This window comes from Lacerta agilis, chromosome 16 (assembly GCF_009819535.1).
Source record: "Lacerta agilis isolate rLacAgi1 chromosome 16, rLacAgi1.pri, whole genome shotgun sequence".
In the NCBI taxonomy this organism is placed as follows: Eukaryota; Metazoa; Chordata; class Lepidosauria; order Squamata; family Lacertidae; genus Lacerta; species Lacerta agilis.
The window spans coordinates 39524876-39550041 of record NC_046327.1 but is presented as its reverse complement, the minus strand read 5'-3'; the positions used below and the strand labels follow the sequence as shown (position 1 = coordinate 39550041).

The 25166-nt window shown below is 46.1% G+C and overlaps 1 protein-coding gene across 2 annotated transcripts; it reads left to right on the top strand.

The window, feature by feature from the left end:
• Positions 1-2518: 2518 nt before the first annotated feature.
• ELK1 (ETS transcription factor ELK1) lies at positions 2519-17058 on the top strand. Of its 2 annotated transcripts, none has more exons than XM_033173439.1 (6): positions 2519-2622; positions 8309-8517; positions 10372-10797; positions 12709-13119; positions 14008-14109; positions 16714-17058. In XM_033173439.1, exons 1-6 carry the CDS (start codon positions 2577-2579, stop codon positions 16810-16812), a joined length of 1293 nt encoding a protein of 430 aa, XP_033029330.1. In that variant the 5' UTR covers positions 2519-2576; the 3' UTR covers positions 16813-17058. The 2 variants fall into 2 exon arrangements, with proteins under 2 accessions (XP_033029330.1, XP_033029332.1); XM_033173441.1 differs by lacking the exon at positions 2519-2622 and adding an exon at positions 6057-6092.
• The last annotated feature ends 8108 nt before the right edge of the window (positions 17059-25166 follow it).

Below are 25166 nucleotides of genomic sequence, written 5' to 3'. Positions count from 1 at the left end.
GTTGGTTGTCTTTTTGCCCCATTCTTCCACCCACCTTCCCATTCCTGTAGGAATCTCTGTCATTTGTGTCTTAGAGAACATTGGCCCATATTTGTTTTTACCTTGCTGAATATTAAACCACTGAAAGGCAATTGTGAGGAGAAAGTGGGTATACTCAGGGAGATTGAGTATCCAAACAAGGATAGCTTTCACTTTTCTATTATCCTGTTCAAAAACTGATACCTTTTCATGTTGGCAGAAATTTTCAGCATTGCAGAAATTCTGCTTTGTAAGTGGTATTTTCCTTAGAAGCCAAATCAAGTGGATTGAACCTCTGCGGAGTTTTTCCCTCAGCAGTGGAGGAAATGTGTCCCCCCCCCCTGCATGGATCCAGCTGGTTTATAATTTAATTGACAAGCCATTGTAAACAATTCTATCCCTTGTTTTGAGATTTCAGCAGCATTATAGCCATTACATCTGTGAACTTTTCCCATACTACAGTTTAAGTAACTTCAAAAATATTACTGTTACTCGCCTTGTTTTGAACTCTATTGATTTGTAGATGGTTCTTTTTTGTGAAAGTTAAAAAAATAAAATGCAGTGGACAATCTTGGGTACTAAGACGTGCAAATGTCTGACTGCTTGAATTCGCAGTACAAGAATCATAGAATCATAGAGTTGGAAGAGACCACAAGGGCCATCCAGTCCAACCCCCTGCCAAGCCACTTGACAACCACAGTGCTGACGGAAAGTCCAAATGGCATTCCAAACCTAAGCATCTGATAGGAGAAAATATATGTTAGGTGGGTCTTCATTTGGACTGTGTCCCTGAGTTACCACTAGAGGTTCAAGTTTGTGGCTCTACCCTTAAAGAAAACCAAATCAAAGATTATTATGCTTTATCCCCAACAGGCAGGCAACCTTTTAGTGAGTGCTTATCCTCTCCTATCCATTAAAAACCGTCCTACACCAACAACACGCTGACAACCTCTGTCCTAAACCCTGATGTGTGTGGACTCTGTAGTTTTTCAGTGGTTAAAGAAATATACTTTGCAATTGCTCTGGGCCACTCATCTCTCCGTCTTTGATATATTTCATGGGAAACAGATCAGTCGTGCATGTCTATTCAGAAGTAAAGATTTGCACTGGGGTGTAGATATGATTGCAGCCTAAGCCCTAAATCTGAGCACTTGACACACATGAGGTTGGTTATCCTGACAACAATCTTGCAAGGTAGGCGGCTGTTCTCCTCCTTGTGGGCTGAGACCTGGGATGGAGCAGCTTGCCAAGACCACCGGAGTCTGGCGAGGATGCACAGGTCTCCCTGCCATTCTGGCGCCCAGTCCACCTCTCAGCCTGGTTTCCATAGCAATCGAGGCCCTGGGCGGCGCGGGCCCCTGGAGGAGGCAGAGAGGTTCCCATGACAGCAACCTCCTTCACTTGCTCTCGACGCCCCGCACCCCGCGCGTGCCTCCACCTGCATCCCCTCCTTCCGTCGCAGTGGCTTTCCGTTGCCGCGGCAACCGCGGGGGCGCGCAAAGATGGCATGGGGGCGAGCAGGTCGTGGGCTGGCAGTTGTGCCAGGCAGCCCCCTCGCAACGTGGGGGCAGGAGGAGGTCAAAGGGCGGCTCCGCAGTTGGGGGGGGGGCTTTTCCAGCTTGGCTCGAGGGAGGGGGCAGAACAAGCTCCCGCCCGCCCCCTCCAGCACTGTGCTTAGAACCCAGGAGTCCCGGCTCCCAGCGCAGAGGCGAGACCCCGGGAGGACCTGACCTCTCTCCCCGCTACCTTCTGGACCCGAAGATGGGAGCCCTCCGATCCAGATGGGCCCGGCTCCCCGTGGCCGCACGCCTCTTTTCCCTCCTCGTTCCTAGCGCAGAGACCCAGGAGTAGTTTGGCTAGGATCCTCTCCGCGCACTCTCCCCCTACAGCTGGGAGAAGAGGACCCAGGAGTCCTGGCGCTCGCTCTCGCGCTCCCCCTCAAGTTCCCTCCCTCAAAGCAAGGATCACTGGGTCCAGATCCTTCCCTCCTGAACTGGGAGAGGACCCAGGAGTCCTGGCGCCCTCTCTTAACTCCTCCCCAGTTAGTACGGAGAGGACCCAGGAGATTTGGCACCTCCTGGCTCCCGCAACCCCTCCGCCCGCCGACGCAACAGCGAGAGGAGGGGCCCAGGAATCCGGCCGGAACTTCTCTCCCCTACCCCACCCCACGCCGACGGTGTGGAAGCAGCCGCCGCCGGGAAAGGACCCAGGCGTCCGGGCGCCAGCTCCGCCTCCCGTGCTTTGCATGTGACAGCGCCGTCAGCTCTGCCTCCCCGACGAGGGACCCGGCCTGCGCGGCTCCGTCGGAGGCAGGAAGAAGAAGAGCGGGGCCGCCGCCTCCCCCAGCGAAGAGGGGGACCCCGCGCGTCCCGAGGGGGCGAGAAGCAACTTGGAGCCAGCCGGCAGTCTCGCCCGGGACAGTGGCAGCCTCGGGACCAGCCGACGACCCGGGCGAGAGGAGAAGGAGCGCGGATCTGTCACCGGGAAGCGCTCGGCGGAGGGGAGAGGGGCCCGCCACCCCCGGCGGCCGAGCTGGGGGCTCCGGCGCAGCGCAGCCCATGGAGCCTCCCGGGTCGGGTGCGGCGGCTGCCGCCTTGCTCACGGGTGAGTAACTGGGGATGGAGGGGGACCCCAGGAAAACGCCCCTTCCTTCCTTCCTCCCTCCCTCCCTCAAGGGCCGGAGCCTGCGGAAGGAAAGGATTCCCCCTCTGCCTCCTTTCTCCCTCTGCTGCTCCCTGCCCCGCGCACCGCAGCTGCCTGCCTGTGGGGCACCGGGGGGGGGGGCAGAGCCCTTTGGCCCCGTCAGGCTGCCTGCCAGCGCCATCCCCGAAAAGTGGCCAGGGGATCCCTAGCACCGGTCTCTTCTCCCCCCCCCCCCGACCGCCATCATTGATGGGGGGCGGGAGGCAGGACACCTTTCAAGGAGCTGGGGAGGGGCTTCACGCGTGGGCATGCGGGGAGGTGGGTGTCCCTTGGCAGCAGCAGCAGCGGCACCCAGAGTGGAGTCTCCATCCGACGGAGTTGGAGTCACTTCTTGTCGGGAAGAGAATCCTTCGCGAGAAAGGCGAGCTCTCCTCCTGTTCGGGGCTCCGTGGATCTCCTGCAAAAAGCCGCTCAGCCCCCTCGCTTCTTGCAGCTGCTCGTCTGTCCACTTCGATATTAAGGTCTCCTGCGCTGTGGATGCCAAAAGACTCTTCCCAGCCTCTGCCTGCCCTCACCACCTGCGCCCCCCCCACCTCTCCCCCAATCCTACCCAGGAGCTTCTCTCCGCCCCCCTCCCCCTGCCGCCTCCACACTCTGCATTAACTGCCGGATTACTGAGTGTTTGGTGGGGTTTTGTATTAAATCCAGCACCAGAAAATCCTTTCTTTAGGCCAAATCCAAAGATTCGGGGCGGGGGGGGGGGGATGGAGCAGCAGCAGAGGAGCAAAATCAGCCTTCTTTTCCTGTCCATCCCTGCAGCTCCTCTTCCGGCGCAAGCCCTTCTTTCCCCAGAGTTAGATGGGGGGGGGCGGTTGCTTTGCCTCCCAGGAGGAAAGGTAAACCAGAAGCTAACAGAGGACCCTTCACTGCGACAATTCGGGGGTTGTCAGCTGAAGCAATGGTGGGGGGGGGGGGTGAGTCTGGAGCTGATGGGGATGCAAAGGGGAGCTAAGAGGACCACCCCAGCTTGGGTCCAGGATTCAGGCTTGGACTTAGCCAGGCCATAGCAAGACTGCTGTCCAGAGTGTGTGATTCTGAGCATGTGCAGAGTTACCTTTCATTTAACACTGAATAACCACAACTGCTCCTCACATATCTAGTAGTGGGAGGTGACCAAAAAATAACAACACCCCACCACCATTTGCTTCCATTTTAGAAATTAATCACTCTTTGAGGGCTACCAATAGGATATGAGACAGGGACAGCTGGAGATTAAAGTCTAGGGGACACGAGTGAATAGTCTCTTACATTTTCTGATTACTGTCTGGTGGTTGTGGACTCTGTATTCTGCCAAAGGAAGTTGTTATTCCAGCTTCTCCCTCCCGTGCACGGATCCTGCCTCTAGTGCATGGCCTGAGCATGTATCAATCCCAGCCAGGAAGGAGAGTGTCCTTCCCTTGCACTGGTGGAACAGATCTGTCTGTCTCTTGTCATACTGGGCTCTGGCGCAGCCTGCAAATGTCACTTGCACAGCCTCCCAGAGCCCCTCTGCCCATGGCTCCTCATACATGCACATGTAAAAGGTAAAGTTAAAGGACCCCTGGATGGTTAAATCTAATGAAACTTCACTATGGCGTGCAGCGCTCATCTTGCTTCAGGCCGAGGGAGCCAGGGTTTGTCCACGGACAGCTTTCCAGGTCATGTGGCCAGCATGACTAAACTGCTTCTGGTGCAATGGAGCACTGTGACGTAAACCAGAGCGCACGGAAACGCCATTTACCTTCCCGTCACAGCGGTACCTATTCATCTACTTGCACTGGCTTGCTTTCGAACTGCTAGGTTGGCAGGAGCTGGGACAGAGTAACAGGAGCTCACTCCATTGCGGGGATTTGAACCGCCAGCCTTCCGATCGTCAAGCCCTACGCTCAGTGGTTTAGACCACAGCACCACCCGCGTCCCATATATGACAACGGTAATGCCTGAATTAAGACATTCACCTCAGGAACTGCCATAGTTAAATGTCTGCCCTTTACTCTCTTGCTGCCCCTTATTCCCGGAAGTCCCTCCAAGGAATGCCTATATAGGCATGCTGTATATATATATATATATATATATATATATATATATATATGAATGAATGCCTGTATAGGCCATGCTATATATATTTACCGCTGTCCATGGAGGTGCAGGTCAATTCTGTGTTGAGGGCAGCTGTCTACTAGCTCCATGTGGTACGCTGGCTGAGACCCTCCCTGCCTGTGCCTTGTCCTGCCAGAGTGGTGCATGCTCTGGTTATCTCCCACTTACTCCAATGCACTCTACTTAGGGCTACCTTTGAAGATGACTTGGAAACTACAACTAATCCAGAATGGGAGCAGCCGCTGGGACCATATAGCACCAGTCCTAAAGGATCTCCACTGGCCCCCAGTATGTTTCCAAGCACAATTCAAAGTGTTGGTGCTGACCTTTAAAGCCCTGAACAGTGTTGGCCCTGTAGACCTGAAGGAGTGTTTCCACCTCCGTCACTCAGCCGGGACACTGAGGTCCTCCTCTGAGGGTCTTCTGGTGGTTCCCTCACTGCAAGAAGCAAAGTTACAGGGAACCAGCCAGAGGGCCTTCTCAGTAGTGGCGCCCATCCTGTGAAATGCCCTCCCATCAGATGTAAAGGAGATAAAGAACTACAAAACTTTTAGAAGACATCTGAAGGGAAGTTTTTTATGTTTGTTGTTGTAATGTATTTCTGTATGCTGGAAGCCGCCCAGAGTGGCTGGGGCAACCCAGTAAGATGGACGGGGTACAAATAAACCCTAAACATTTTGTGAATCTTTGTCCATTTACTGTGTTTCTTTTTCCTGATTTGAACTATAAAATGGTGACCTTCTTGAGTCAAAATGAGAGTCCCCCTAAACACTTTTTTTTTTAAAGAAAAAAGTACTGATTACTACTACTGCTTTGTCATTCCTATTTCTTCTTTCAAATTTACCTTTAAAACACACCTTTCTGTGAAGCACTTGCCATAGGCTCTTAGCCAGCTCTCCTTCCTTTCCTGGTGTCAATTGTAAGCTACTCAGTGTAGAGACCTGCCTTTTTATGTTCCACTGTAAAGCATGGTGTACATTGGTGCCCCATCCATCCATCCTGTCTCTTCTGGGATGTTGTGCTGCTTACTCAGGTAGAAATCTGATTTCCTCAGCCTCTTAGTATAAGAACTGTCTATTGTTATTTAGGAAAATCCTGGTTTTAGACTTACGTATATATGACAAGCTTGGAGAATGACAACTTCCTGTATTGTATTTCATAGGTCTGCTGGCACACATGCAGTAAGTTTTGCTTCAGGACATTTTGAACAACTCCTGGGGCTGATATCTTATGGTATAAGATAACTTATGGTATAAGTTGCAGTGAACTTACTGGCACACTTTATTTCCAAGGCTAGTTTGTGAATGCTGCTGTTTTGTGTCTGTGCATGTGTGTAAAAGAGAGAAGTATTTAAAGATCTATTATAGTAGCTGTTTTAGCAGTTGGGGTGTTTAGGTGCAAGGGCTGGAGCTGAGAGGTAGAACAGATGCTTTGCAAAACACCCATGGTTAACTCCCTGGCATCTCCAGGTGGGATCCTGGACTCGGAAGAGCAGCTTTTAGTTAGCATCAACAATACAGATGATCTACTTTGGTCACAGGCAGCTTTCTGTGTTCCTGTGCATTGTATACCAGAATGATGTCTGCTCTGTTGCAATCTATTGTTTTGGTATAACAGGTTTATCCCAGAACAAGGTGTAATCATTATTCTCAAGAAGTGGGCCAGAACTAAATTTGTAGCAAGAACTGATAAGTTGTTACTGCATACTCAGTTGGCAGCAGTGCTTTTTTCCTGTGGGAACGCGGGGGTATGCATACCCCTAAACATTTTGTGAATCTATGTTTGACCTCATTGAGGGGCGGTATTTCAATAAGAGTAGAAAAATGAGAAAACCCCTAAACATTTTTTTTTAAGAAAAAGAGCATTGATTGGTGGCAAACGATTTTTGCAAAGTGTTTTGTGCCTGGATAAGGCAGGGCAGTCAGCGATTATGTTTTCAACTGTTATCTTTGCATCTTCTACAAGTGTATGTAGAATATTATTAGGAACAGTTATGGGCAAATGATCACTGCACATCTTCTAGTGGCAAGTGAATTGCCTGAGACATATAATCAATTACCACCATAGAACTTGTTTTAAAAAACACAAACAATAAAAACCATAACAACAATAATAACACAGTTTGACAATTCAAATTTAAATACACTGATATACCTATGACTACACCTTTCTTTTTAAACACTGTTTCCCCACCTCTCTCGCCTCCCTCTACCTCCCACCTCTGTCCACCTTATCACTTAAATATTCATTCCAGATTTCTTCATGTTTATCCATTCTTATTTTGTGACGACATGCAGTTCGTTCATATGTAGCTAATCTGTCCATATTATCAATCCATGTGCTCAATGGAATCTTTTTGTGGCTCTTCCAATTCATCAAAACAAGTTTTTCTGCTTATAATATAGCACGGTACAACCATATTTTTTGACCCCCTGGAATCTCCAAAGTTTCCGGAATATAATTTAGAATTAAATTCAGTTCCCCTAAATAACAATTCCTCACCTCGCACCAAAATGATCTTATCATCGGGCAATTAATCAACATATATACTAAGTTCGCCTTTTTACTCCCACATCTCCAGCAGTTGTCTGCACTTGTTATTTTCTTCTGGTATAGTTTTGCTGGGGTCCAGTGGACTCTAAATATTATCTTCTGTTGAATAAGTCTTAGTCTTAAATCCATAGAGGCTATTTCTGTTGATTTTATACTTGACTCCCATATATCATTTGTTATCTGTACCCCTAACTCTTCACTCCATTTTGCTACCACCATAGAACTTGTGACATAACCTTAACCCTGTAAGGAAGCACATGCACAACTTGGCAGCCGGTGTTTCCAACTGTCACTAGTGGTAACTTGACTGCTGTGTAGTGAGTTACTTTCAGCCTCCTTAATTTGCTGGTCCCAAAAGGATACAGTCAACAAAATGATGGAAAAGGTATCACTGCATTTGCTTTCTTGCTGCTGGTGGGCTCAGGTGCATATGTTGTGTTTTGTGCTGTGTTTGTACAGTGGGTTGAATTGTCATTAAATTGTTCCCAGGAAGACTGTAGGTCAACAGGTGATCTGCAAAAGTGGAGTGTAACTCTGAGTGGCCCAGGCAAGTGACAGGAACGTGTGTAGAATCAGGCCCACACACCTGCTGGCTCCTCAGCACAGAAAAGCTGAGGCAACATCAAGCAACACATAAAGCGGCTTTTTGGGGCTGGATCACTTCAGGATGCGAGTGAGGGGATGACATCATTGCTCCCGAAGGAGGAAAGGGAGGGCACCTCCTTGCATACAGAATTCTAGCGTGTCAAGCAGCATTTAGCCTGACCTTTCCCCTGATATGGCATTTTTCTGTGAAGGGAATTGTTCCCTCCTGGACCCAGGAGCATTTAAATAGATGCTTTCCTAACCTGTCATTTAGGAAAAGCTGTACTGCTTGATTCTCCTGACGGTATAAACTGCCCCAGTAACATGTCATAAACAGCACCATTGACTTGGCTGCCTTTGTCTCCTCTAGTCATGGATCCCTCAGTCACCCTGTGGCAGTTCCTCCTGCAGCTGCTGGAGCAGCAGAGCAACGGACATCTCATCGCATGGACATCCAATGATGGAGAGTTCAAGTTAGTTGATGCTGAAGAAGTCGCACGGCTCTGGGGGCTGCGGAAGAACAAGACCAACATGAACTACGACAAGCTGAGTCGGGCCCTGCGCTACTACTATGACAAGGTGGGAGTCCGCAGTCTGGCTTCCCAGCATCTCCCTTGCAGAAGAAGACCAAGGACTCCTAGATTAACCCCATCCCTGCCTTTCTTTGCCCTTCAGACCAGCCTTTTCAGGATCAGTTACCTGTGAAGGAGAATGCACTGGAAAGTTAAAAAAGGGTATTTGGGGTGAGGTGTGTGTGCAGTCTTTGCATATTTATCAAAAGAGAAGGATTGGTGGGCAGGGCTATCAAAAGTAGAGTTCAGCATTATGAGATTCTCACATTCAACCCCATCACTCCCTCTCTCTTTAAAGCACATGTCTAGTCCTTATTTGTGCAATGAGAAGCTTGAAAGTGTGTGAAATCTCGGAAGGCTGAGTGTTGGCTGTGTAAGGGTGAAGACAGAGGCAGAACAGCAGGGCTCCCCACTTCCCCAAGTGGCAAGAAGTTCCAGGGACAGCACACCACCACACAGGGCATTTTACCTTTGGAAGAGACAGCATTGGAAACCTATGACATTTGTGTAATATTTGGTGGTTTTTTTGTTTTTGTTTTACAAATGTATAGATGATTCATTAGTGGAGGCAAAGAGCACATGCTCCTACCACCCAGTTAATCCACCACCTGATATCAGATCTCCAGAGAGATCTCCCATAAGGTGTCTTCTGCTTCTCTGCTTCTATCTCTGCCCTTGGATTAAGCCCCACGGAATACAGTGGGACTTTGCTCTTAAGTAAACTTGCACAGGATTTCTTTGTGCGTGTCTCAAAACTACTGTTCCTTTATACCTACCCATACACCTGTAACCAAGTCTGATTACTTTTACTTTCAAGCAATATCAAAACCACATCTCCGCGACTAACTCCCTTAAAGAGACATCTAGGGACTCTTAGCTTTCATCAGGTGGATTGCTGGTTGTCCGTTGACCATAACTGTATTTCTTACCTACCCAGGGCTGGGGGTTGTGTGTGTGTGTGTGTCTCTGTTTCTGCAAAGCAGCCAGTACACAGCATAGACTGGCTAATGTCTGGGACATCATCTGTAAAAGAAATCCATTTTTCTCTTTAATAAAATAAAGAAATCTACAAAAGTATGCTGTTGCCAGGGGTGAAGAACCTGCTGTGAATTCTCTTCAAATACAGTGGTACCTCGGGTTAAGAACTTCATTCCTTCTGGAGGTCGTTCTTAACCTGAAACTGTTCTTAACCTGAAGCACCACTTTAGCTAATGGGACCTCCTGCTGCTGCTGTGCCGCCAGAGCACGATTTCTGTTCTCATCCTGAAGCAAAGTTCTTAACTTGAAGCATTATTTCTGGGTTAGCGGAGTCTGTAACCTGAAGCGTATGTAACCTGAGGTACCACTGTAACTATCTTCACTTTTAAAACAACAACAGTGAGGGAAGGGGCAGAGCTTGTCTCTCTCCACAAAAATAATAAATCATGCCATACAAGAAAATATTTACAGATGACATAATGAATGCTGGTCAGAGTATTAAGCTTTTCTCAGTGCAGAATTTGAGTTTTATTGTGCCACGTAGTTTTCATGTACAAAGCACAGAGTATGCCTGGTCTTGGTTGTATGGTTTCAGCAGCAAGCAGAGGCAGTTCAGGTGCCAGCCTGGCATTCATGTATGCCCCAAATCAGGGGTGGCCGATGCGGTGTTTTCCGGATGTGGTTGGACTCCAAATCTCATCAGCTCCCATGAACATTGGGAAAGTTCAGGGTTGATGGAAATTGTAGCCTAGCAAGTCTAGGACACACCAGACTCCCTTTCTGGAAGATACCATTGACAGAGCCTCTGTGAGATGCATGGCAGATGTAGTTTGATCACTGTACCCTGTGCTGTGCTAATTTTGCTGCCCTCTGTTCCTTCCAGAATATCATCCGTAAAGTCAGTGGGCAGAAATTCGTCTACAAATTTGTCTCTTACCCGGAGCTTTCAAGCATGGAGGGAGTAAAGGATGAGGGAGGAGCCAAAAGGCCTGAGCAGGTGCAGAGTGAAGCAAAAGGGGGCGAGGGGTCATTTGGGGCCCCCAAAGCCCTGCGTGGAGGTGGGGGTGCCCCACGCAGCAGCCGGAATGAATATATGCGCTCTGGGCTCTACTCCACTTTCACTATTCAGTCGCTGCAGGCTCCTTCGCCCGCTGGACGGGCCTCCCGCCAGGAGACAGAGCTCTTGCCCACAATGCCACCCCCTGCCGCCGCCTCTGAACCACCATCCCCCTCCTTGGCCACAGTAGATGATCTGCCTCAGCTGCACATCAGGATTGAGGAGCCAGAGGAGTCTCAGGAGCCCCTGCAGGTAAGTCACAAAAGTGGAAGGTTTTGCTTTTCAGAGCCGCAAGCGACTCCAGGTAGTGTGTTCCACTTTGCTGGAAGGACAGGACTTTGATTCCAAAGGGATAGATGGCTGGAGGTTCTATATATTTCAAAAGAAGGCCTGTTCTTTGAGTGTTCCTCCTGATTTGTTTGCAGGCAGAGTAGTTGGCATTGGCTATTTAATGAGCATTCATTTGGGTTTATTTGCTAGAAGTTAGGTGACGCTGTGTCAAAGCAAGTATTATCCCACACTTCCCAGTGCATTTCTGCCATTCACTTTCCTCATAGCAAAAAGGCCAACCTTTATTGTGCAAGACCTCCCAATCCATTATTTGATGGTACAGTATGTGATTGAATCCCATCAGAAAACAGCAACTGTCTGGAAGCATGCTGACAATAAGTGAACAAGACTGGAGAAGAGACAATGCTGGCCTCAGCTTTTGGAGGCCCTGCAGCAAGATGCCCTGACTGGACCCACCTCCTCCTTCCCATGGTCACAGCTGTCCATCTCCATGTTCTCTCCCCCTGGGCCCAATTTGGGCCTGGAGGTAGAAGCTCTTGCTGTCACTGCTCTCGAACTCAGACAGGGATGTTGAAGAGGCAGCAGCAAGCTGGGGCAGGCCTCCGAGGAGTTTGCCTGCCTCCTCCCCCTCAGCTGCCCTATAGCTGAGGGGGAGGCGGTGGGAGGACTGTTTGGGGCAGCGCAGAGCCTGTGGGTGCCCAAGCCACCGTGCCACTCCCAGGAGAGACGCGTGGCTTGGGCACGCTGCAGGCCCCACGGTGAGTGCCGCCTGGCATTTTGTCACCCCCCTCAGTGGTGACACCCAGGGCGGACTGCCCCCACCGCACCCTCTTCCTCTGCCTCTGACTTGAGGACTTGCTGGGATGGGAGTGGGAGCTGGGGAGGTTTGTGTGGGCAAAAGCAGGAGAACATAAAGCAGAAACCAGGGACCAGGTCAGCAGGTGTGACTCAGCAGCATGGTTTGGGGGCCACAATGCATTCAGGAAACAGCAAATGGATGGAACAGAAGAGGTCTTAAACAGGCATCTGCAGGGATACAGGCAGAACATGAGGCACAGTGAAGGAAGTATTAGGAAAAAAAGTTGGTAACAGCCATATATGTCTGGTAGGATTCCTTTTTCTGAGACCAGCATTTCTCATTGTGTAGCAGAATGCTCTCCCCTCTCCTCTCCCTAAATATGTTCTGGGGTTTCTCCCAATCCCTCTGGAGCAGATTTGGGGATGGCACAGGTTGAGGCTGAGGGGGAGGGAATCCCTCTAATCCTTTTGCTAGGCAGGCACTTCCAACAGGTAGATCGTGATTTACCAGTAGATCACTGGACGTCTGTGGTAGATCACTGGCTCACCACAACAACTTTGGCTCGCCTAAAAAAAGGTCAAGATTTTCTCCCCGCACCCCCAAAAACGGGGCTTTCCTCCTTCCTAAAAAAGTGCTCAACAACTCTTTGACCTGAAACCTAAAAAACAGGGCTTTTGTTCCTAAGAAAAGCTCAACAACTTTGACTTGAACCCCCCAAAAGGGGGTAAATCATTGCCAGTGAGTAGATCACTACTGTGAGTAGATCGCAGTCACTTGGGAGCTGGCCACTCCTGTGCTAGGGCAAGAATTTGGTTGTACGCCAACAAGGAGAGCAGAGTAAATGAATGGGTCCCAGGTGAGCATAGCTGAAAAGCAGAGCAGGATTGAGGAAGGATTCCTGAAAGCAAGGTTGGGGGTTAAGGGAAGCTGGGGAGGGCAGTAGCAAATTCATAATTAATTTCATAACATGTATATATTGCTTGATGGGGGGGACGACCCCAACCCTCTCTTTGCATGAGATACTACCTGACTGATTCTTCCCTTCCTTCTATTTATTTTTCCCGTCCATCCAGGTCATAGTGGAGCCCAGCCCATTGGATCCTCCCCCCCTTGATGAGAAGGTTCTGGTGAAGGTGGAAGAGAACCTTGACCTTGATGGGGAAGCAGCTGCTCTGCTGGTCTTAATGGAGGCTGGAGTCAAGGAGGAGACCTTGCCTTCAGAGAAGGCCTCTTTGGAGAAGGTGTCCTTGGAGGCTGAGCTGCCAGAGGAGGGGGGTGGTCTGCTGAAAGAGGAAGCTCAGTCCCCCAGCCCAGCAACCGTGTCTCTTGAGGGACAGCCCCAAAAGGGCAAGAAGCCCAAAGTCCTGGAGCTACCATCACTCCCAACCCAGGAGAAAGTGAATGCCGCTGTGAACAGTCTCTTGGCACCTGGAGGGGCAGGGAGCACACTGACCCCAACCACGGTCATTTCTTCTCATGCACTGGTGAGACCATGTTTATCAGTAGGCCCCATTGGGACTGGACTCCATTCGGTTCCCAGAAAACTGGGGGGTAGAACTAGGGTATCTTTTCCAAAATTGTTTTTGTCTGGGAGGATGTGCCTGATTTGAATGGGATGCTTAACATTTCCCCTGGATGGCAAATGTGACTTCTGCTTTGTACAAACAAATAAACAAACAAACAAACAACAGATATGCACGTGGCTCAGTAAGGCAGGAATTGGCAAATGGGGGCTCCAGAGCCAAATCTGGCCCATCAAGTGGCACTTTGGTTACCAACCCAGAGAGACTATTTTGTGCAGCAAAGGGATTTGCTGGCAGTTTGTTTTATGGCATTGGGAAAGGGTGTTCTCACCCACCACCCACTGTCCTAACCTCAAGTTGTGAATTGCGCCGGTTGGATGATCGGGTGCAAAGGAGGTTGCCTTTTCACTTCACACAACATGCCAACTCTGCCAAAATGGTCTCTTCTGAGTGGCAGTCAACAGTGCAGGTCAGGAGCCCTTTGCCACTGGTAATGTTATGTACAAATAGCTCCAAAGAGCAACACATATGAAGAAGAATGGCCTCATAAAATTGCACCCACTTCCTATAGCCAACTAGCCTCGTTGTTCTCAGCTATTACCTAGAACCCTGTGCTCCAGGAGAAGGCAGAATGCACTTTCTTGTCTTTAAATGGCAAGGGCAGCTGCTCCTGCCTCTTACCTTTCTCTGTGCCAAAATCTAATCCATTAGTCCTGCCTTCTGCCTTCTCAGAGCCAGACACAGAAAACAGGCCAATGGAGCTGGACTAGGATTCTTAAAGGAGTGCTGTTTTCTCTCTGCCACCAACCATTTCATGTTCTGGTTGTGACGTCCTGATTTTCTTTGCAGACCCCAGTGCTGCTCACTCCGAGTTCCTTGCCACCCACCATCCATTTCTGGAGCACGCTCAGCCCCATTGCACCCCGCAGCCCAGCCAAGCTCTCCTTCCAGGTATGGTGTAAGATCCTAGGTATTACAGGAGGACTGAGGCGGGGGGGGGGGTGAGGGTGGAAGATTGTGGGTGGAGCCAGAGAGACAATTGGTTTTTTGGGGGGAGTCTGGTGCTTGGTTACAATGGGAATATAACAAGCTGTGTGTTATCTCGCACATCTGGAATCCTCCTGTGCAAGTGTAAATTCTGGTATCCAGCATGCATTTAACCACTTGTGTGTATATCCTTCCTTCCTTCCTTCCTTCCTTCCTTCCTTCCTTCCTTCCTTCCTTCCTTGTTTGGCATCCTCATAGCTGGGACAAAATTGGAAATGTGCAAGTGGTGTCTGGAGACCAAATGGCTCACCTGAGTGCTAATGTGCAAGCATTGCAGTGGATCATTGGTTTTACCGGAGGGATAGCTTTGCCATGCAGATTTGACCCACTCCACCTCCCTTAACTAGAGTACCTGCTGCTGCTGCTACTGGGGAACTTGAACTGGCCACCAGTTTCCCTGTAAAGTGTGCCACATCCCACCTGCTCTGCTGCTGCCATTGCTGCTACTCTGGGGGGGGGGGGAAGAAGGTCACTCTTTCCTTCCCTCTTCCCAAGGTCCCTTTTGTGTCAAGGAGCTGTCAGTGAGTCAGATCAACCAAAGGGCAGGCACACATGGAAGGCATGAAATGCAATTAGCTCTATATTAACTGAAAATAACAACACAGCAGAGTCCTTTGGTTCGCTTTACTTCAGAGCTGAGACATTGCTGAAACTGACCCCACTCTTCCCCCTCTAGCCTGTTACTCTGGTTCCCTCCTAAGTAGACAAAGGCTTGCATCAAGGGGGGAGCTCAGGGCCTGTTTTGCCTGTTGCTCAGCAACGTGCAGGACTCTTCTTGAGGGGAAGGAGAGACAGCAGGACTGGGATTGTCCCATTGCCACGTAGCAAGGGCAACCTCTGTCTGAGTCTGTGCCCTCACTGTGACTGACCCCCTTTCATCGCTCAACCCCCTTGCTTCTAGCACCTCCCAGCTTGTCCTTTCCACAGGCTGCTGTTCAGTGTCCCACCACCAGAATCCGGGATCTAAGTCATCGTCTTCTGTGCCCTCCCTGGGGGCTCTTGGGTGGGCGGCTCCCACCACTCTTCCTCATCCAGCCAGTCTCCACAAGGACACTGCAACATTTTGGTCTTAAGAGACCTTCTGCTAACTGATGGGTATCGACAGAAGAACAGGGGGGAACTTTATACCACCTCTGGGGATTTAGAAGTGGCTGTGCTGTGCTTCATTAAAAAACAGCCTACTTGTTCATTTATTTTGGTTAGGGTGAAATGCCATTGCAGTCATTCATATGGTGCACATTTAGAATTTAAGGGAGAAAACAAAAAGGCAAAGGTTTGTAAGGGCCCCACAATGTGTGGAGATGACCTTTCTTTGAGGCTTTTATACAGCTTAATTGCTTAATTGCTGAAGGGTTGGGTGGGTTCTGAAAAGGAGTGGAAGTCTGAGGCTGCGCACACATTGCCAACTTAAAATGCAGCAAAGGCAGGTTTTCTGCTGTGTTTCAAAACACATTTGCACCCTGTTGCGGTGTCAGGATGGTTGGATACGTTCCAAAGTCGCCCACTGTCCACACTATAGACATTTTCAAATCTGAAGTTGCTTTGGGGGGGCAGTGCATCAAAATGCAGTGTTTCTCAAGAAATTACAGGATAGATGTGAATTGTGGCTAACATGGTATCTACATGGCTTCACAAACAAAAATAACTGAATGTTTAATATGGGGAATGCATGTGAAATATGCCCTAGCATTGGGCAAGAATAGAGGGACATGGGGGAGACGGATGTGGCATCTGAGGGACGATGCATAAAACCTGATGTGTCTCTGCTGTGGTGTATGTAATGAAAGCTTGGGGGGGGGGGATATCTCATCTCACCAGTTCTTTGCTCCAGGTAGGCTCTGCATACTCATGCAGCCACTTGCTTCTGGTGGAGCTTCAATAGGGATTGATGGGTGAAACTGTCAATTTTGGTTGCTCTAAGTTTCTCATTTTTCCACATTTCCATATCAGTCTGTGATTTTGTATTAAAATTTATTAAAATCCATCAACATTTCAGTGTGAATTACTTTTAATATACAGCTGTTTGTAGAAAATTTTACTAAATGCACACATTTTTGCAAAGTAGTGTTCCCTAATACAAAGCATTTTTGTATGTTATCTTCATTCTTATATATATTTTCATAACACTTTACCCTAGTGTATCTGTTGTTGCACACATTACTAGGCTGGAAAACGGCCTTGCAAAATTTGGAGAGGTGTGAATTTCAAAGGATGGTTGTGTTTCATTTTGTGTGCAAATTAGGTAGATTCACCTGTAAAAGTGAACTGAATTGAATTTTTTACCCCATTTCCAGGCATCTGCAGCCCTCTATGTGTGTGGGGGTTTTTTTGGTGGGGGGGGGATTTGGAGCAGAGGAGATTTGCACTTCTCTGCTTTTGTGGTCAAAATTGTCCCACCCCACCCCTCAAAGCTCAGGAAAAGCTGTATTTGGCTTTTGTTATAAGTGTATGCAGATCTTAATCTCTCTCTCTCTCTCTCTCTCTCTCTCTCTCTCTCTCTCTCTCCAGTTTCCCAGCAATTCCAGCTCCCAAGTTCACATCCCCTCTCTCAGCGTGGATGGACTCTCCACCCCTGTAGTCCTCTCTCCTGGACCCCAGAAGCCATAGCTTTTTGGCTCAGCATCGCTGTGTCCTGTACTCCTGCCAAAGAGCTGGTTTGAGTTTCTTTCCAAGCAGTTGGGATTACTTCTCTGGATGGACAACTGTGTGTTTCTTCACTGGCCGGAGGATCCCTTTGGTGAGCCAAGGACTAATGAGCTGCTTGAAGGATGGAAATGGAGTAGCAAACAGATCTCATCCAATTGCCTCGAATAGGCCAGGATGTTCCTCTGAAACCAAATGGTGTCTCCCTAACACCAAGAAGTTGTTGTGCTGCACCTACTTGCTTCTGAAAAGCTTCATGTGACCCTCAAATACCTCTCTGGGGGCAAAGAGGTTATAACCTCGGTTATTTGCTGCCCGCCGCCCCAATTAAGGGGTTGCCCATATGTACCTTTAGTATAGCAGTATGGGCTGTCGTTTGTATTCTCTTTTTTGGTATTCAGTCTCATAATGGAGATGAGTTGAGGTGATGGTCCAAGTTCAAGAAGGCGACCTATCTCCTAACATCCTACAAGGTAAATCAACTATCTCATCTCATCATCTCCCTCTCTCCTTGCTCAGGAGAGCCTTGGTTCAAAGTTAGAAAGGTATAGACCCTGCCAGCAATGTTTGTTTTGGTTGTCTACAGGGGGGCAGAAGCAGCACCAGCCATATTTGTGTTGACTGTGTGTTGATTTCAACTATGGATGATCAGCATGTTGGAGTGCAAGCTATTTTGGGGCCAAAAGAGTTTCAGCCATGTTTGTGGCTGGGTGCAAATAAGGATGTCAAAATTAACCACATCTGTTGTGGCTGAAAGGAGAAGAGGAAGCACAGATGGTCATGTTTCTTCAGACTTCACAAAATATGGTTTTGGCACAGGGTGTTGATTGGCTTGGCATGGCAAAGGAAAAAGCGTTGGGTGTGTTTGCTGGTCAACACCAGAGGAGGAAGCACTGCCAGTCATGTTCACTTTTGCCAGATAAGGTAGCAGTGTCAGCCATGATAGTTCTGGCTAAACAATGTTGTCCATGAGTCCTTTGGCTCCGTGAGGTGGGAGATGTTTCTGGCGATTCTTTTGGATACGTTAGACATTCCATTCGACATCACAACTACAGCTGAGGAAGCCCTCTTTTTGTTTTATTCTACTGATGCACCTCAGTACTGATGCACCTAAAGGTCAAAGGTCACCAGTTCGTCAATGTGGAGACCAGAAAATGGAAGTCCCACCGACTTTACAGAATGGTTTCCTTAATTTATTTGCTGACGACAAAGGTCACCACAGAAATGACCAAGTGAGAAGTCTTAATCCTCTCAACTTGGGAGTTGGTCTTAATGGCTTCATTTCTTTCTTCAGTGGAGAAATATCAGATGTTGACCATCTTCTGGGGAAGTTTAACTTGCTGACTGGTCACTAAAGAGAAAGTCCTCACATACCTCCTCACTTACTTCCAGATCTCAAGTCACCCTGGAAGCCACAGTGACAAATTCCCATGTTAGAGGGTATCCTGGTCATTTCCTGCAACCAAAACAAGGGGGCGGGGAGGGGGGAGGCTTTCTATGGAAACTGTGAAAAGGAAGTTAAGCCTCTTTCTGCAGCTTCCCACTTCCTTCCAGTTACATCAAAAGGGAATTTGTGACTCTTTACAAAAGGGCTGTGTCTTTTCATAAGGTGAGTTTTTAACTTGGGTCCTCAGATCATCCCTTCTGGTTTGAGGTTTTTGTGGGGATTTCTCAGAAGTATTTGTTAATGAAGCAGAAAAGATGCTGTTTCACAAATATCTTATGATTCCTAATCAGAACTCCTGGCACCTTCTATTTTTTCACAGAGTATATATCACAGTTTTATCTATTATCAAAAAAGTTATACTGAGAGAAAAGTAGATGGTTTAAAGTTATATTTATCTTTTTATCCGTCCATTTTTTATATCTATTTTTTAAGGTGGGGGTGGGAGATCAAGATTTATTTTAAAGAAGCAAGGTGGGAAGGAGAAGCACTTGGCTCTCCAGTTGTGTTTGGTTTTTAAGTGGACAGAAGACTATGGGACATGTTTTCAGGGCAGTGGTTTTCAGATTGTTCCCATAACGTTCCCTCAGAAGTTCAGCAATGATGGATAGGCTGCTCTGTGAGACAACTTGCCTACCATTACTGAGGTTCCCCCAACTTCAGCAACAGGGAAACACTGAGCATTTATTTAGGGGAGCTCAGGGAGCCTGTCCAGAGCCCTGGATGCATGCCCTGGCACATTCAGGGACTTGGTAGCAGGTGCTCAGCAGCTCATCCCTCCTTGTGGGAAGGGTTCGCTGAATGAAGAAAATAGTTGTCTGTGCCAAGCTGTACACCTGGGTCACACAGGATGTGGGGATGAAGAGTGACTTCATTGAAATCTCTCTCTCTCTCTCTCTCTCTCTCTCTCTCTCTCTCTCTCTCTCTCGTATCTGAGGGCCAAACTAGAGCAATGGCATGAAATCCATGGGGAGGAATTCTGTGTCATGCTCTTGTGATTGTTCTGTCAGTGCCAGCATTTCTGCTTGCCAGATGGAATAGCCACTCCTCTCCTCCCCCTGGGGGGCGCTCTGGGGGTTCTCCTGACCCTCCAGAGCAGATTTGAGGGAGGCTGGCTGCGAGGGGAGGGGAGAAAGCCCCTTTGCACTAGCGGGAGCCCTTGCACTGGCTTTTGCTGTGGTGACAGGTTAGTTACTACAGGCCCATGTATTTAAACATGGAAATGACCCCACGCCACCTTGAAACTGGGGCTGGGGAGGAGCTGACAAAGGGAGGTCTTCTGCATGAGGAGCATCAAACCCTCCCTGATTCACAGCTCACCACCCCTCAGTTTGTTCTGCATGGTTTTTCCACCAGCAGGGATCCCATATGGAAAGTGAGTTTAGCTGTGAGAAAACTATGGAAAGGGTGGGGTAAGGGGTTATCGCCCCCACCCATCTGCCCCTCTTGCAGTTTGAAAACACACACCTGCTGCATTTGTGTCCAGTTTGGCCCTGATTCACTTACACCCAGTTGTAACTTTAGAAGTAATTAAGATGCACAGACTTCATTCCTTTGGCTCTTTTGTGGCCGATGATGCTAAATGTGCTCTTGCTACCGCAAGTTATGAAGCCAGAGGAAGCCAAAAGGGAGTAGAGATTGAATGATAGAGACAAGATGTGGCCCAAGAGCATTTTAAGTGGCAGATTTTCTGTGCTTTAAAAGAAATATGTGGTTAATTTTAATCATCCCTTTGTGTAGCATTTAATAGTAATAATGATTATACTTTTTGCACTTCCATATTGCCTCCCATCGGGAGAAATCTAAAGTGCTTTACAAGGGGTGGTTTACAGATTTATTTAATAAATTAGGCACTTTGTGTAAACAGCAATCTGCAGCTCAATCAGGTACAAACCATGAGTGTTAACTATGAACAAATCATGTGTGATTTGTGTATAAATTTGTGATTTAGTGCAAACTGTGAATACACCATCCTAAGCCATGAGTTACATGAAAGCAAAACAGGTGGGAATGAGAATACATTGTGGCTGAGCCCAATGTATCCAAGTGGCAGACGGAAGGATAAACCATTGGCAAAGCGCAGGCAAGGAACGAGTGAACTATGGCGAGACATTGTGTAACGCTATAATACATCATGTGTAAGTATTTGTAAACGATGAACTTGTGACGTGATTTCATCAATAAACTGTGGTTTAGCTTTAGCCATCCAACATGCAAACCGCAGGTAAGCCATGAGTAAACAATCAGTAAAATGCAAATATTATTTCATGTAAACTAAGTGAAATATGGTTACACTTTGAGTACACCATATGCAAACAGTGAGGAGATCAAGTAAGCCATGATTGACCAATATGGTCAAGCCATGTGGGAGCCTGCACAATGCTTAGAACCATTTGAGCTGGGCTTTCTCCAATCGCTGGCTCTCCACATGGAGCCTCTCTCTCATGCAGGTGCCATTGGGCTTGTCCCAGTTTTATTGAGAGCACCCAGCAAAGTAGCTTTATAAACCTTTTGCCTAGGACAAACGGCCTCTTTGGCGCTCTCCATCCTGAAGCCTGTGTCTTCGGGGTTAATTGCTTGAAAGTCCCTGGGGAGACTTAGGAGGGTGCGGCTCCGAAGGAGCCAAAGGAATGGCACACAGTCCTAGGGTGGTATTTTGCTCCCCCTCCTCCCTTCAACATGCACAGCTTTCAATAACTTTTTGTGCTGGAGTAAAACAACTTTTGTAGCCATATATCAGTGCTGACCCACGTGACAAAAGGATCCTCATGTGGTGGCATGTTCAAGAGGTGACTGCAAAAGGACCGTGGAACACGATACTGCAGCAAATAGCATATTCTGCGTATATTTTCCTTCTCAAGTTCAGTTATCTTGTAAATTGAGAGTAATTCTGTGAGATCAGTGGATCTGAATTATTTTATAAGCCAAAACAATCAGGAAATACTTTAGCATTTGGGGTTGCTTAATTTTAATTTTTATATTTCTGAAATTTTTATTTGATTTGACAAATATGAAATTATAACAATCCAAATACATATCCATATATTGAAATTACTCTGAATCTTGCGACTTCCCCCCACTCCCTCCATGGGGTCCTATTTTCAACATTTTCAACTTCTTCCATACTCTAAATTTTATATCAATCCATATTATCCAAAGTATTTATTACATTACAAGTGGGATTAAAATCCTGCTAATGTTTCCATCAGTGGTCTCCTAGATAACTTATAAAAATTTCCCATTCTTTTAAAAAGTTTTTGTTCTGTTGGTTCCTGAGTTTTCCAGTCAGCTTTGCCATTTCGGCATCAGCTTAGCTTGCCATTCCTCTCTGGTAGGGACTTTGTCTTCTTTCCATCTCTGGGGTAGTAAAATCCGAGCGGCTGTTGTCGCATACATAAAAAGGATTTCCTGCTCCTTTGGGATGTCAGTACCTATAATTCCTAATAAGAAACCTGTTTCGTTTAAAACAAAGGTTATTTTCAACATTTTTTTATTTCATTATATATCATCTCCCAGAAGGCTTTTATTACCTTACAAGTCCACCACATATGATAAAAATACCTTCTTTTTCTTTACATTTCCAGCAGGTATTTGTACTTGTCCTATACATTTTTGCTAACTTACTAGGAGTCAAATACCACCGGTACATCATTTTCATATAATTTTATTTCAAACATGCCGTAAATTTCAAGTTTGTTTTCCATAACCTTTTCCAATCTACCATCTAAATATTATGTCCTAAATCCTTTGCCCAGTGTACCATTACCGACTTGAACTGTTCATCTTTTGTATGCTATTCTAAGAGCAAACTGTACATTTTCGACAATAAGTTGGTATTATTTTCTAACAGATCTTTTTGAAATCTTGATATCTCACAACTAAAACCTTTCTTTTTGTCTGTTTTAAAAATATCATTTAGTTGGTGAAACTCTAACCAATTTGTTAATAAATCCCTTATCTCCTCATAGTCTTTTAGTTTCACCTGGTGTTCTACTTCGGTTAACAGCTCTCTATGTGTCAGCCAATTACTTCTCATATTCAGTTTTTCTCTCTTTAAGATATTGCTTCTAAAGGGGAGAGCCACCAAGGTGGGTGTTTTTTTGTTCTCATAAATTTTATATTTTTCCCATACCATAAAAATTATTTTCTTATTAAATGATTCTGAAAACCTTTGTGTACCTTTGCTTTTTCATACCATAAATATGCATGCCATCCAAATCTATTATCATGTCCTTCTAAATCTAAAATATCTGTATTTTTCAATGTTTTCCATTCCTGGATCCAGCAAATGCAGGATGCCTTATAGTAGAATTTTTAATCTGGTAAGGCGAAGCCTCCTCTCTCTTTTGCATTTGTTAGCAATTTATATTTTATCCTTGCTTTCTTCCCATACCAAATAAATCTAGAAATATATTTTTGCCATTCCTTGAAGTGTCTTGTACTGCTGATCACCAGTATTGACTGAAATAAAAATAACATTCTTGGCAATACATTCATTTTTATCACTGATATTCTTCCCCAAAAAGATAAATTCATCCTACCTCAAATCTCTCTTTATTTCTTTCCAAGTACTTTTAAAAGACACCTGAAGGCAGCCCTGTTTAGGGAAGTTTTTAATGTTTAATGCTGTATTTTGTTTTTAATATTTGATTGGGAGCCGCCCAGAGTGGCTGGAGAAACCCAGCCAGATGGGTGGGGGTGTAAATAAATTATTATTATTATTATTATTATTATTATTATTATTATTTTATTATATTTAATTTCTTATTTAAATTTATGCCCTGTTTTTTCTTTAAATGCCATGCCAGTAATCTACCTGGCTTATTGGCATATTCAAAATTTTTCTGTTTCATCCCTTTTATTTTGCACTCTATTTTCTGATTTATTATCATTGAATATTGTGTTTGTAGCATCTTTATTGTATGTTTTATTTACTTTCCCCGGTTTTTTAACCAACTCTTTCTCTTTTTTAATCAATTCTTCCAATACTTTCATTTTTCCTTCTCTAATTTTTTTCTTATTGTCATTTTGTTTAATAAAGAATCCTCTCATTACAGCTTTAATAGCATCCCAGACCATCTATCTATCTGTTTCTTGATTAAATTTAGCTCAAAATAATCCCTCAGAGCATTTTCTGCTTTTTGCAAGATGTTCTGGTTATCCAGAATTCCCTCTTTTATCTCCATCTACATGGGGTATTTTTCTCTCCTTTTAATTCAAGTATTATTAAATTATGGTCCGAAAGTGTTCTTGGTTGTATCTCTACCTTTTTAGCCTGTATCAATAATTCTCTCGAGAGCCATACTGAGTCAATTATTCCACTGGAGTGGTGTGTTTCTGAAAAAATGGGAATTCCCTATTCAGTGGGTGTTTAAATCTCCAAATATCTCTCAAACCAAAATTCTCCACCATTTTTAAAAAGGTTGTGGGTAGTCTCCCTTCCTTTGTTTCTGTTTTTCTTATTGTTCTGTCCATCTCTAGGGAGACTACCCCATTTGTATCTCCCATTAAAATTATCTTCTGGTTCATATATTCCAACATATTATCTTCTAACATTTTTTAAAAATCCGACTTTCTCTCATTTGGTGGATATATTCCAATTAAGATTATTTTCTCGCCTTGTGATGTTATTTGTACTGCAATCATTCTTCCCTTCTCATCCTTAAATAATTGTTTCGGCTCCAGTTTGGGTTTTACATATAATACCACTCCTCTTTTCTTTCTCTTATCTGAGGTTACAAATTCCAAACCAATTATTTTATTTATCAAGACTCTTCTATGTTTTTTAGCTACATGAGTCTCTTTTAAGCAAATTATATCTAAATTCTGTTTTTGTAACACAGAGAATCATAGAATCATAGAGTTGGAAGAGACCACAAGGGCCATCCAGTCCAACCCCCTGCCAAGCAGGAAACACCATCAAAGCATTTCTGACAGATGGCTGTCAAGCCTCTGCTTAAAGACCTCCAAAGAAGGAGACTCCACCACACTCCTTGGCAGCAAATTCCACTGTCAAACAGCTCTTACTGTCAGGAAGTTCTTCCTAATGTTTAGGTGGAATCTTCTTTCTTGTAGTTTGAATCCATTGCTCCGTGTCTGCTTCTCTGGAGCAGCAGAAAACAACCTTTCTCCCTCTATATGACATCCTTTTATATATTTGAACATGGCTATCATATCACCCCTTAACCTTCTCTTCTCCAGGCTAAACATACCCAGCTCCCTAAGCCGTTCCTCATAAGGCATTGTTTCCAGGCCTTTGACCATTTTGGTTGCCCCCCTCTGGACACGTTCCAGCTTGTCAGTATCCTTCTTGAACTGTGGTGCCCAGAACTATTGTGGTACTATTTCTTCCCTTGATCTAGATGAATTGCATTGGCTTTTTTAGCCGATGCATCACACTGTTGACTCATGTCAAGTTTATGGTCTACCAAGACTCCTAGATCCTTTTCACATGTACTGCTCTCAAGCCAGGTGTCACCCATCCTGTATTTGTGCCTTTCATTTTTATTTTTATTTTGCCCAAGTGTTGTACTTTACATTTCTCCCTGTTAAAATTCATCTTGTTTGCTTTGGCCCAGTTCTCTAATCTGTTAAGGTCATTTTGAAGTGTGATCCTGTCCTCTGGGGTATTAGCCACCCCTCCCAATTTGGTGTCATCTGCAAACTTGATCAGGATGCCCTCAAGCCCATCATCCAAGTCATTGATAAAGATGTTGAATAAGAGTGGGCCCAAGACAGAACCCTGTGGCACATGTTCTTTCTTATTTCTTTTTGCCTTAGTTAAGGCCATTTACATTCCAAATTAATACTTTTAAATCCACCATTCTGATTTGTTTTAAAATTTTATTATTTCTAGTTATCTAATTACGAATCT